Source organism: Chrysemys picta, chromosome 5 (assembly GCF_011386835.1).
Source record: "Chrysemys picta bellii isolate R12L10 chromosome 5, ASM1138683v2, whole genome shotgun sequence".
NCBI lineage: Eukaryota > Metazoa > Chordata > Testudines > Emydidae > Chrysemys > Chrysemys picta.
Window position 1 is genome coordinate 54,238,495 of NC_088795.1, and position 14,173 is coordinate 54,252,667.

The following is a 14,173-nucleotide window of genomic DNA, read 5'->3' on the forward strand; positions in this document are numbered from 1 at the left end:
ATAGTTGGGTATGAATCCCTGTTTTGATCAATTGCCCTTTTAAATACAGACATTGACATTTATGCCAAAACACTTGCAACAAAATTAGAGACTGAAATTAAGCATTGATACATAAAGTCCAAACAGATTTTATTTATGGAAAGCAGTCTTCAGACAATCTGTGACATCTATTCAGCCCTGTCAAAGAGAAAGGAACCTGCCTTATTACCTCATGATTTAGAGAAAGTATTTAACTAGATCAACCAATAGACTGTCTTGAGCAAAATAGATCTAGTTCCAAATTTAGGAAACAGATACCTTATATTTAATCTCAAGAGCTATCTTATTAAATTGTTCCCTTCCTAAAGAAATACTCCTGAAAGAGGGAACAGGATAAGTACAACGTCTGACCACTTCTGATTGACCTAGTAATAGAAGTGCTTGACAAAAAGTTGGAGCTAATGGGTGTATTACTTGGCCAATAATTTAGACCACAGAACATAAAACAATCCCTTTTTCAGAGGCTCTACCTAATCGTTTACACAATCCTTTATCTTCAACAGCTGCAGTTTTACAGGAATTAGTTTTAGCCAGATACCGGTCTACAGAATGAATATTCAAAAGACAGAATTACAAACTATATTGATGAGCAAAAGAAGTTAGAGAACCTTATGTCAGGCTTTTTTAAGTATCTACAAAACTAAAATCTTTAAGTGTACATGTAACCGATTCAGTAGACTTGCTCTGTTAGACTTTTCTTCCCATCTTACAGAAACTTCAGGAGGAATTTAGAAAGTAGAAAAAAGTATGAAAGTTTGATATAGGAATAATGAAATGAAATCATATTCTGGAATCCTGTTATTTGAGGAGAACTCTACATTAAGTCGTAGAAAGATTCTGTAGACTCATGAGACATGCTGGAGAAACTGAAATACAGAAGGGAATTTACAACATATTATTTGGTTGTAGACCAAAATAATAGGTTGTAGTGACAAAAACAGTAACTGATACTGAAAGTGGTGTTGAAAACAAAAGTATTGAGTTCTTCTCCTAGAAATATTATTTGGCATAGATAATACAGAAAAATACTAAATGTTCAATCATGAAAGCACTTTAGAATGCTTTTCTTGGCAGGGAAACCTATTGTAGTGAAGACATGGAAGTCACTGAGCCAGATCCCTGGTTATGATAGCTCAGGAGGTGGTGCAAATATGTCATAGAGCCCTCCTTTATATTCTCCTGATCATAGCCTGGCTGTGTGCCATGCTAGCCCTTTAAGTGTTAGTTTAGTTAGAACAGGTTCTGCTGGCTGCAAGGGAACCCCCGGTGCTCCGCAATGCACCATCCATGCCTTCTGATGGAGCAGCGTGGAGACAGTGATGTAGGAGCCACTATGTTGACTCTACACCATCAGAGGCTCCCTTATGTTTAGGTGATCTTGCAGTAGCGAGATATGCTGACTTTGGGCCGCTCTGCACTGGCAGTATGGCAGAAGAGTACCGAATAGGGCCAGTAAGCCTGCCTGCTATAGTGCTGAATAGAACGGTGTATGACATGCAATAGAAATGGACAACTAGGTTTATTTCAAAACAAAAGAATATGAAAGTTGTGTGGTCACTGTTCAAAAATTACACATTAGCCTTCAAGCTTGCAGGAGCTCTAGAGAAAAACTGACAATTTGAGCTGAAACTGGACTCAGTTTAACAAGTAGTGGTAGAGTCTGTGTGTTAGTAGAGAAAGGTGTAATTCTTTTGTATGCTCAAATTACCCCTATGTTCTGTGCTGCACAGAGCTTCTGGTTGGGGCAGCTCAGGTGGGGGAGCTTTAGGGAGCCTGTTATGGCGTCCTGATCCTCAGTGCCACTCTGTGCCAATATCAGCCCAGTTTAGGTTAGGGAATCCTGGGGGCTGCTGTAACTCATGCCAACTGGCAACAGTACCCAGGGACCACACACCAGCATGGGATAGTCTGAACACAGCAACTCTAGCCATATCCCTCCTGCCCCCAGCATGCCCCTCCTACTGCAGCCAACTGGGGAGCAGGGTATAGCACCTGGGCACACCAGCTGAAAGTTTCAAAATACAAGGAGAATTTTTAGCTGAACAAATCTGGCTGCTTTTAGGCCCCTTTGAGCTGTCACAGTGGCATAAATGGGCTGGGATGCAACCAGGATTTATTAATAGTATGTTTCCAATATGATGCATTGATATGCGTTCAGTAAAAAGCCCCGTAAATATTTGCATAAGGAAATTCGTCTACTGCTGAGAAGGGTTGGCAGGTTGGTACTCTGAACAGGATATTGTCCCTATCTGTGCTGGTTTTTCCTCTGAATCTTCACTTCTGTTTTCATTTTAGCTACATTCAGCCAAGTGTCTTCAAGTCTTATACGCACCCCATTGGACTGGGCTTCAGAGCTGAAGGTGCCCGGCTGCATGCGGTTAAGCTGAGTACAGCAAAGCTCTTTGGTAAAAAAAATCAAGCAATAATGGCCTTATGACCCCCTAAATGGTATTATTATGTGTATTATCCATGATAGACATGAATTTGAAAATTTCCACCAAAACCAAATTTGGTAAATTATTATCATAACACCAGGAAAGCGGATCTGCTTACAACATAATATGTCTGTCTGAGACCAATGGGTGCTTCATTTGACCTTGATGGATTTGTAGAGTACAAGGAAATAACAAAGGGACAGATTCTCTTGCTGATGTAAATGGGCAAAACTCCACTTGTGTCAATGGAGTTGTACCGATTTACACCGGTCAAGAATGCTATCCATGGACTAGTGTAACCAGACTTGGTCTGAGGCTACTGGTACAGCATTTAGAGACTCAGTTCACTTTCAAAGTGATGTGTTAGACTAATAGACTTGATTGATCTGTAAGAAGAAGAACAGGAGTACTTGTGGCACCTTAGAGACTAACAAATTTATTAGAGCATAAGCTTTCGTGGACTACAGCCCACTTCTTTGGATGCTCTGAAACTGATCTGTAAGAGTTACTCTTGTGCTTACACTGAACATAAAATAACACTATTGTGGTTTCAGATTACTTTCTCCCATATTCTGATCTGTATGTATGCTCTGTATGTGTGTGTATATGTTTACATATATTTTATTTCCCTTCTGACACCCCTTCCTATGGACTTACCAGTCTGACAGGCTCATGTTTATGGGGAGTTGAATCCTTGCAGGATTCTGTTTACGAGTTCACTGGACAAAATTGCTGCTGGAGCTGCACCAAGTCTTACTTATTTGCTGTGGGAGGGAGAGGAGCAACATCTTCTCGCGGCTGTGGTGGTGAAAATCAATTGCTGAAGGAGCCAAGTGAAGAACGGGGTCCAAAGCATGGCATGAGACTATCAGGCCAAACAGGCCCATATATATCATCACGTTATCTCTTTCATTAAAGATTCCACTTTTTTTACCCTTTCAACAGAAGCAAACATTGTCCCCCAGCAAGAACATATCAGCTCTTTAGCTGGGACGACTTTTGAAGTGGGTGAGAGAGAGAGAGAGAGGAAAATGCTCCTTTCCATGTTTACCAACTGGCCCAGGGACCTAAAGAATGATCTGATCCTGCTGGTCATGAGACCAATTGATGAATGAGAGGGAAGAATAATAGGCATACGTTTGTCTTTATAACCACATGTTATAGTAATACCCTGTGAAAACTGCAATTAACATTATTATTACTTATTTGTATTATGGTAGTGCCTGGAGGCCAGGGTTCCATCATGCTAGGCAGAGTACAAACATATAACAAAGAGCCAGTTCTTGCCCCCAAAGAGGGTATAATCTATGCAACTTTGTTCCCTACACTTGTATTCTGTCAACTAATCCATCTGCATCCTGACACATTCCAATTCTCTAAGTAGCTTCAAATCCCCATTTTTTAAAACATCCCAAGAAAGGAACTTTTACTTGTTCCTTCCCCATGTATAATCCCAATCACCAACATGCAGATGCAAAATTACATTGGCATGGGAGTAGAATGGGCAATATTCAGTCCTGTATGTGTATAGATGTGAATGCATAAAGTGATTTGATGGCATCAGAACTAGAAATGGGGGCTTTACACCACTGGAAGAGGAAGATTCCCTTCTAACCCTGTAAGGTTCTGAGATACTGAATTCTAAGTCCTTGATGCTATTATCTCTAAGTAGAGGTTTCTGTCTAGTTAGAAATGTTCAAAATTCATCGGTCAAACTATGCCTGTCATTTCAAGCCCCTTGTAATTGGCAATAATAGCAACTAAGGCCCTGATCCAGCGTAGAACTTAAGTACATGTTCAACTTTAGCACTACACACCTGCTTAAAGTTAACATGTGCTTAAGTGCTTCATGGCTTGGGGTTCAGGCAGCCTTGCTTCACAGGCAGACAGTTATGAAAATTACCATATATGGTGGTACAATGTAGTAAAAATATTTTGTCAGTCCTCCTTTGGGATAACATTTATAACTCACTCATAGCTTTGCTGTTAATCAGTAATAGGAAAATAAAATGTTTGAAATAAGATACTTCTGAAATCTTATTTTGGATTTCTTTTGACTAACAATTAATAATCATATACCATCTTTTCATACAATACTACAAAACTTATTTAACCTCTTTCACTCCTTCTTTATCATCTCTACATTGCTCTTTGATTTTGTTCATTTATTGCATTCCTTCTTCCTAAAGTACCAGTTTATGTCATGCTCATCTCTTTGTTCCATTTCCTTCCTTTTCTTTATTCTTTGATGAGCCCAGTCATTGTGCTGGGTATTGAACAATGCATATTGTAGAAGAAGACATGTCCCATGACTCCAGGAGCCTTCACTCTATTTCAACAGACAATGCAGTTCAGACACATGATTCACAAGATAATCAGAGAGTGGAAAGTTCAGTCTCAAAGCAGTTTGAGGCTCATGAATTTTAAAATGATCTTTGGAGGGCTATCATTACATGGTTTCACAAAAGTAGTACAAATCCCTCGAGCAGGGATTTGAACAGAGAGAGACATGGCTTGGTGCACCAGGAGGGAGTCAATTCTAATCAAATAATGCAGAATGGAAGACGGCATAAAAGTGCTAGTTATGGAGAGAGGGGTAGGGAGTGGTGCAGAGGAGGCTTGCGCTAAGCAGAGGAAATAAGCATCTAATTAGGGATTCATAGGCTGGAAGGGGCCATTGTGATCATGTAGTCTAACCTCCTGTACATCATAGGCCATGGAACTTCCCCAAAGTAATTCCTAGAGCATATCTTTTAGGAAAACATCCAATCTTGATCTAAAAATTGTCAGTGGTGGAGAATCCACCATGACCCCTGGCAAATTGTTCCAATGGTTAATTACTCTCACTGTTAAAAATTTATGCCTTATTACCAGTCTAAATTTGCTAGCGTCTACTTGCAACCATTAGTTTATGTTATACCTTTATTTGCTAGATCAGTGGCTCTCAAACTTTTTTTTTTTGCGGACCACTTGAAAATTGCTGAGGGTTTCGGCGGACCACTTAGTGATCTTTCCAAATGTTGTTTGTACCATTAGCTAACTATTGTAAAGCGCTTTGGATAAAAGCACTATATAAAAAAAACCCTTAATAACATTTTTTATTCTACAAATAAAAGCGCACAACTCATATTTTAATATCAGTAGTCTTACCTTTCTAATGTGATGGATGTGCCCTCTCTCCCATGCAGAGGCAGCCCCCAAGCTGGGACTGGGAAGGAGGGGTGTCTCTCCTTCTCTCCCCCACCACAGCAGCCACAGAGCTGAGGCTAGGAAGGAGGGCCATCTCTCCCTGGCAGCCGCAGTCCTGGAGCTGAGGAAAGTCGCCACTTTCTCTGGCTGCTGCAGCCCAGCACATCCCAAGTTCCCCCACCAAGTGTTTAAGTTTTAAAGCTTTATTAATAAAATAACAGCGGAGAGTGATGGGTGCTCCCCACGTTACTTAGAGGAAGGAAGGAAGTGTTAGTGCCCCAAGCCCTAACCCACTTTCATACTTACACATGCTTTACCCGAGGCTGGCCAAGCCTGGGTGTAATGTAAGAAGAAGAGGAGGAAGGTTGGCCAGGAGTTTTGTCCTGGGCCCAGGTCGTTTGAGGTCCTCTGTAATTTTTGAATTGCTCCAGCCTTTAGGAGGGCTATTAAATCCAGGGTTTTTGGGGGGGAGTTTTGTTTTGCGACTTTTGTTTTTGGTGTTTTTTGTACCAGTTTAAACTGGCTTTTTGTGGTTTTAAAAAAAAATTTAAAACACACCAGCTCCAGGGACGCGCAGCTCTGCTTCCCCCCTCCCCTTGTTGTTTCTCCACCAAAACTGTGACAGATTTTTGTTACAATCTGCCTCAGGTGTCAGGTGATCAGGCTAAGGCCACAGGCTGCATGCACAGTTGGAGTAGGAGTGGAACCAGGTGATCCGAAGGTTTTTCCTGGGGACTGAATGCAAATGCAAAACACTGTTTGCTGGAGCTGTGTGAGTGTGTGTGTGAGTGAGAAGCAGCAAAAATACCACAAAAGCATACAGAGAAGGCAGCAATAAAGCTTGACAGGCAGCGAGAGAAGCACTTTCAGCTTTTTCTCAGGGTCATGCTACGAGAGAGAGCTTTCAGGTAAAATGCTGGCTGGAAAGAGACTTGGAACTATGAGCAAAGAAACTGTCTCTGGTTGTTTGTTTCCCACCATGTTCAGGGAAATAGGATATTCTTTATAAATAAACAGGACAACATCAAAGAAATACCACACCACAACATCATTTTCTTCCCAAAAGGAAACAACTCGCAAGGCCCTGAATATTGGCTAACCACTCAGGTCAAAACAATCTCCTACACAGACTGCCACTTCTGGACCAGAACCACACACAGAATGTTGGGACTACATTGTGATGGAAATGTGGGATGACCAGCAATGGACCCAGAGCCTTTGTATAGGGAAAATAACTTTCCTGGAGCTGTGTGAGGAGCTCATGCTGGCACTTGAGCACCATGGCAGTCAAATGAGAGAAATGCAGTAATGGTCCAGATGCATGTTGCTATCACCCTGTGGACGGTGATTAGATATCTGTGGTAATCTGGGGTTGGCACAGTAGTTGTGGAGGTTTGCAAGGCAATTATCACTCTACTGCAATCCTGCATCCCTGTAATATTACGGGTTTTTAACAGATGGGATTCCTGGATTGTGCAGGTAATATTGCTGGCACACATACACCCATTTTATGCCTTCCATTTAGAACAAGTGAGTACATTAACAGGAAAGGATACTACTCTGTCATTATGCAGGCCTATGTGGACCACCATTACATATTCATGGACACCTATGTGATGCTGGTAAACCAGGTGCCAGCTCTTGCCAAGTCTGTAGGCCTCAGCTGAGCACTGACAAATTCATAGCTGGAAACCAGACCAGCTCACCCATATGTTAGTAATGTTCAAGGTAGATGTTAGACTTGTAAGGATATGTTGAGACGCTAAAAAAGTCTTGTCATTTGCTGTGTGCATTGATCTTACTTGTAATGTCTGTATCTCGTGCTATAAGGTAATATTAAAGTTTTGCTTTATAATTGTAAAAATGCCTGCTCTGAACTTGTGAACTCAGATAGGAGGAATGGTTCCCCAGGACTACCAAAACTAAAGCTACCAGCATTGTCTTTAGTGTGAGATACAAATTGATCTGGGAGAAGTGACTGGGGTCTTGAGACTGGGAGCAACCTGAATCTTTTGTGATTTTTGGTGAAAGTGACCATTTATCACTAAGTCCAGCTTGTCTGGGTGGCAAGAGAGACTGGAATGCCCAAGGGGATTCTGGTATCAGAGGGGTAGCCGTGTTAGTCTGAATCTGTAAAAAGCAACAGAGGGTCCTGTGGCACCTTTGAGACTAACAGAAGTATAGGGAGCATAAGCTTTCGTGGGTAAGAACCTCACTTCTTCAGATGCAAGTAATGGAAATCTCTAAAGGCAGGTATATATCAGTGTGGAGATAACGAGGTTAGTTCAATCAGGGGGGGTGAGGTGCTCTGCTAGCAGTTGAGGTGTGAACACCAAGGGAGGAGAAACTGTTTCTGTAGTTGGATAGCCATTCACAGTCTTTGTTTAATCCTGATCTGATGGTGTCAAATTTGCAAATGAACTGGAGCTCAGCAGTTTCTCTTTGGAGTCTGGTCCTGAAGTTTTTTTGCTGTAAGATGGCAACCTTTACATCTGCTATTGTGTGGCCAGGGAGGTTGAAGTGTTCTCCTACAGGTTTTTGTATATTGCCATTCCTGATATCTGACTTGTGTCCGTTTATCCTCTTGCGTAGTGACTGTCCAGTTTGGCCAATGTACATAGCAGAGGGGCATTGCTGGCATATGATGGCATATATAACATTAGTGGACGTGCAGGTGAATGAGCCGGTGATGTTGTAGCTGATCTGGTTAGGTCCAGTGATGGTGTTGCTGGTGTAGATATGTGGGCAGAGTTGGCATCGAGGTTTGTTGCATGGGTTGGTTCCTGAGTTAGAGTTGTTATGGTGCGGTGCGTGGTTGCTGGTGAGAATATGCTTAAGGTTGGCAGGTTGTCTGTGGGCGAGGACTGGTCTGCCTCCCAAGGTCTGTGAAAGTGAGGGATCATTGTCCAGGATGGGTTGTAGATCACTGATGATGCGTTGGAGAGGTTTAAGCTGAGGACTGTAGGTGATGGCCAGTGGAGTTCTGTTGGTTTCTCTTCTGGGCCTGTCTTGTAGCAGGAGGCTTCTGGGTACACGTCTGGCTCTGTTGATTTGTTTCTTTATTTCCTTGTGTGGGTATCGTAGTTTTGAGAATGCTTGGTGAAGATCTTGTAGGTGTTGGTCTCTGTCTGAGGGGTTGGAGCAGATGCGATTGTACCTCAGTGCTTGGCTGTAGACGATGGATCGTGTGGTGTGACCGGGGTGGAAGCTGGAGGCATGGAGGTAGGCGTAGCGGTCGGTGGGTTTTCGGTATAGGGTGGTGTTAATGTGGCCATCACTTATTTGTACGGTGGTGTCCAGGAAGTGGACCTCCCGTGTAGATTGGTCCAGGCTGAGGTTGATGGTGGGATGGAAGCTGTTGAAAGCATGGTGGAATTCTTCCAGGGCCTCCTTCCCATGGGTCCAGATGATGAAGATGTCATCAATATAGCGTAGGTAGAGAAGGGGCATGAGTGGACGGGAGCTGAGGAAGCGTTGTTCCAGGTCAGCCATAAAAATGTTGGCATATTGTGGGGCCATGCGGGTGCCCATAGCGGTGCCACTGGTCTGGAGGTATATATTGTCACCAAATTTGAAATAATTGTGCGTGAGGATAAAGTCACAGAGCTCAGCAATAAGTTGTGCTGTGTCATCATCAGGGATACTGTTCCTGACAGCTTGTATTCCATCTGTATGTGGGATGTTAGTGTAGAGAGCCTCTACATCCATGGTGGCTAGGATGGTGTTTTCTGGGAGGTCACCAATGCATTGTAGTTTCCTCAGGAAATCTGTGGTGTCACGGAGATAGCTGGGAGTGCTGGTGGCGTAGGGTCTGAGTAGGGAGTCCACATATCCAGACAGTCCTTCAGTGAGAGTGCCAATGCCCGAGATGATGGGGCGTCCAGGATTTCCAGGTTTGTGGATCTTAGGTAGTAGATAGAATAACCCCGGTCGGGGCTCTAAGGGTATGTTGATTTGTTCCTGTGTTAGTGTAGGGAGTGTCCTGAGTAGATGGTGTAGTTTCTTAGTGTATTCCTCAGTGGGATCTGAAGAAAGCGGCCTGTAGAATTGGGTATTGGAGAGTTGTCTGGCAGCCTCCTTCTGGTAGTCAGACCTGTTCATGATGACAACAGCACCTCCTTTATCAGCCTCTTTGATGATAATGTCAGGGTGGTTTCTGAGGCTGTGGATGGCATTGCGTTCTGCACGACTTAGGTTATGAGGCAAGCGATGTTGTTTTTCCACAATTTCTGCCTGTGCACGTCGGCGGAAGCATTCTATGTATAGGTCCAGACTGTCATTTCGACCCTCAGGAGGAGTCCATGTGGAGTTCTTCTTCCTGTGTTGTTGGTGGGAGGGTATCTGTGTATCAGTGCGCTGTTCAGTGTTATCATGAAAGTATTCTTTGAGTCGGAGGCGGCGAAAGTAGGCTTCCAGATCACCACAGAACTGTATCATGTTCGTGGGGGTGCTGGGGCAAAAGGAGAGTCCCCGAGATAGGACAGACTCTTCTGCTGGGTTGAGTGTGTAGCTGGATAAATTGACGATATTGCTGGGTGAGTTAGGGGTACCCCTGTTGTGGCCCCATGTGGCAGGTAGGATTTTAGACAGCTTACGGTCCTTTTTCCTTTGTAGAGAGGTGAAGTGTGTAATGTAGATCTCCTGTCTTAGTTTAGTAAAGTCCGTTTGTGTGGAGGGTTGGTTATTTATGAGAGTCTCCAGGTTGGAGAGCTCTTTCTTGATGTTTTTCTGTTTGCTGTATAGGATGCTGTGACTCGATGATAAAACTATTACAATGATCCAGGAGTTCACATTTTTTACTGGGTTGGTGAACTCTAATAATCGAACATACCACCAGTTTGGGGTGTCTGCCCTGCTTTTTGATAGTCTGTCCTGAGGTTGGCACTCACAGTTGTGAACCTCTCCAGACAGCTTGACAATCTACATAGGATACACTTTTGGGGCAGCACCAGATTTGGAATTGCTTTTCTTAGCCCTGCTGTAGCTCACCCTGAGCACCTTTATATTTTCCTTGCACTGTTGTCCTCTATAGTTGATCCCATGACTGGCCAGCAATTTCCAAAGCTATGTTTCATATTTTTAGGCATTCCTCTCTGGGTCCCAAAGTCAAGGGTTTTGCTTCCTTTGGCCCAAAGGTTCACCAAGAGTTTGGTATTGGCTACTAGCTGAGTGGCTGCATCCTGATACATGGTCTTCTTTCTGGGCAATCTTCTCACCCTACATGACCGAAGCTGAAGATATTGCAATGTGGGGCCAAGGACACTGAGTAGAACTATATGAAGGTCAGTAACTTGCAGTCAAGAGACCGAGAACAGGTAGATTGCAAGATAGGATACGGGATTGGGTGCTCTGGGGACTTGTGAGACGAGACTGGTGGACCATCATCTATAAATTGTTATGATTGATTATATCTGCTCCTTTCACTGAAGACATCTTGCATAACCAAAAAAACAAGACAAGCTAACTTGTGGTTTGCCCTATACTGCAGGGTGTGGTGGCTGCCCAGTGCTGTGGCATCACTATGGAGTGTTGATGTCTGTATTAACAAGCACATTTATTATGACTCACAATGAATTTTTTCTAGTGAAGACAAAGCCATATATGATGGAAGTGGGTTTTTAAAAGTTTAGATTTATAATTCTGAGAAGGTCCTGTTGTGTCATGTTCTGTAACTTCCTCACCCATGATTGATTCCATACAGGGTCAGATCTTTAGGTCTAGGCAACCTCAGGTTTCAAATTACAGGACCTGATTAGGGCAGGAGGGAACAAAAGTAGTTTAGAGCCACCTTATGCTCCTTCATTCTGGAGGCCAATTAGTCCCAAAATAAGGTAAACTACGCTCAGGCCAGTAACATTATCACTGCAGTGAGGGTGGGGGGTCACAGATTATGTGACTTGTTCTTTTTAAAGCTCATAAACTGCTGCTTCACTCCACAACTTTGGGAAATGTAACTGTAGCCCTCTCTCCCCCTATTCAAATTATCCAGGGGACCCTCTAATCAGCATGTGACTTCATTACAAACCACTGGGCTGAGTGGTCTGTCAAGGCTGAGGCATTTTGGCTGGTCAAGGTGTAGAAGATTGCTCTGCTGCTGCCCATATTATACCTGTTCTGTGGATTGATGATTTCTAATTTCCATGCTGTTGATATGACATCTTTTACAAGCAGAAAAGTCAATTTTTAAAGGTTCCTGTGCTCAAATCTCTCTAGGTGTTTGACAGCCTACTTTTCAAGATGCAGTAAGCTTTAAACTTCATATCTTTGTTTCCTGTTGGAAATCCTATTGAATATTGGTTACCAGGATATCAAAATATCAAACAACAAAATATTCAGTACTTGACCTGCTAGTGTGAGTGATTGCAGGATGGTAGGAGTGTATATATGACAGGTAACGAAGGCAACATAACGCCTAGGTCAGATCATGCTAGTTATTTTTGTATTTAGACAAAGTTTGCATTACTAATCCACGCTCGATGAAATGTACACAAGCCTCACTGTGACTGATTACTCAAGCTATCTTAGTCATGAACCCATGAGTCCTCTCTCTCTTCCCCTCCCTTACCCCTTTTTCCCTCCCCCAAAACACTGCTCTATAAATCAGTTAGTTGCATGATGGTCTGTAGTTCCTTTTATCCTCTTTTGTCTCTCTTTAACTGTGGAAACCATAGTTGCCACACAGTTTAGTTCTCCCATCATCATAGACCTAAGCAAAGTTTCTATTTGTTGCTCCTGTTTTTCCTGGATATTACTGTGATGCTGGCAGACCAGGTGCCATCTCATGCCAAAATCCCACACCAATTTACTTGTGTATTAGTGTAGATGAAAGTGATAATTAAATGTTTAAAAGTGTATTTGGTATTTAAATTTCATGAAAACTAATGGGAGGTTACTTACTATATCCCATTATAATGTAGTAGCAAAGAGTTACATTGTGTATACCTCTGTAACTAAATAACCCATCAACTGAGAAAGAAGCCTTGTGAATGGAAATGAAGAACTTTTCTGTTAAAGTGCTAATTTCAGAGCAAGTTGTCATTGTTTGTGATGACTGGAGGTCAGATGCATTCCTCACTCTCCATCATCAAAGGAAGAGCCCATGTGGGTAGTGATCCTGTCAGCTTGTTTTCTGTGAGGAGAAGCTGTAAGTGTGGATTCAGAGAAAGACCCTTCATCTTTGGACTGTTTGGATTCTAACAAGGTGGAATAACTGAATGAGAAGACTGAGATCCCCAGAGTTATTCTTGGTAGCCCTGAGAGACTTTTGGAAACTGGCAGATTACTACATCTCTGCTACCATTTGTAATTACAGAGTGTGATTCACTGGTAGATATATTTTACCTGCTTTAACCTCTCAATAACTCTCATTTTCTTTTCTCAACAAATAAACCTTTAGTTAATTTACTATAGAATTGGCTACAAGTGTTGTCTTTGGTGTAAGATCTAAGATACCAGTTGATCTGGGGTAAGCGACTGGTGTCTTGGGACTGGAAGCAACCTAAATGTGGTGTGATTTTTGGTGTAAGTGACCATTATCACTAAGTCCCATTTGTCTGGGTGGCAAGAGAAACTGGAGTGCCTAAGGGGACTGTCTGTGACTCCATGGTAAGATTAGTGTAGTGCTTTGAGGGTTCACATTTTGTTTCTGGGTTAGTGAAATCTAATTATAGAACATACCACTAGTTTGGGGTGTCTGCCCTGCTTTTGATAGTCTGACTTGAGGCTAGCACTCACAGTCATGAACCACTCCAGACAATGTGACAAATACTCTACTTGTTGGAGAACCCTGGAATTTCATTGAGGCATGTAGTATATGCAGAATCATAAAAAATATGAGAAAATATGCAGTTATTTTCTCTCATTTCCAAGATCTCTATAAGATGATTTAGAAAGCTGGAAGAGTTGACGTTACAAGGAAAAATTAAAATAGGCAACTATGTATAGTTTGGCTTTTCACTTTCAGCTGGGGTTCCACATGAGCTCTGCTGGCATGGACTGCCCAGACCAGGCACCAAATCAACACGTTATCTGCTTCCCCTCAATTGGCTAGCCCTGCTCACTTTTGGGCCTGGACCACCTGACTTGAGGACTATCAGCAGAACAAAGCTTGTCTGCAGCTTAAACCAGTGCCCCCCTACTCCAGGAAGACTTACTGTTGGAACGAGTCCACACTCAGGGAATAAAAATCTGGCCCTGGGACTCCTCATCAAGAATTAGTGGGAAGAGATGGGCTAGAAGAAAAGTCCTTAACATACCAGTTTGCTAAATGATTTTGCAATACATTAGGTCTGACTATAAATATTGCTTCCCTGGGTCACTATAAGGTTTTTTCAAAGGATTAAAAAACCGAATCTATTAGTGGATGCAAGCACAAACTTTCTCTCGGGCCTTCAGCTAAGTATAAAAGAGGACACATAAAATGGTGGCACAAATCCCATGACTATTTTATGAAAAAATCTCAAGGGAAATATTACACTTTACATTGCAAATTCTCATGTTTAGTTATTTGG

General features: G+C 42.5%; 1 protein-coding gene and 1 long non-coding RNA gene across 5 annotated transcripts in view; one reads left to right on the forward strand and one right to left on the reverse strand.

Moving 5' to 3' along the window:
• The window catches only part of IL15 (interleukin 15), a 74,588-nt gene that overhangs the window by 42,463 nt on the left and 17,952 nt on the right, over window positions 1-14,173 (forward strand). The window contains exon 1 of one of the 4 annotated variants that reach the window (XM_065596404.1): window positions 10,817-10,945. The exons of the other annotated variants lie outside the window; for them this stretch is intronic. Within the exon in view, the coding sequence (XP_065452476.1) occupies window positions 10,940-10,945 (6 nt within the window). The 5' untranslated portion in view covers window positions 10,817-10,939. Of the gene's footprint in view, window positions 1-10,816; window positions 10,946-14,173 lie in introns of those variants that run through there. 4 annotated transcript variants of the gene reach the window in all.
• LOC112059236 (uncharacterized) overlaps window positions 1-14,173 on the reverse strand; it is a 73,323-nt gene that overhangs the window by 5,011 nt on the left and 54,139 nt on the right. The window lies entirely within an intron of this gene.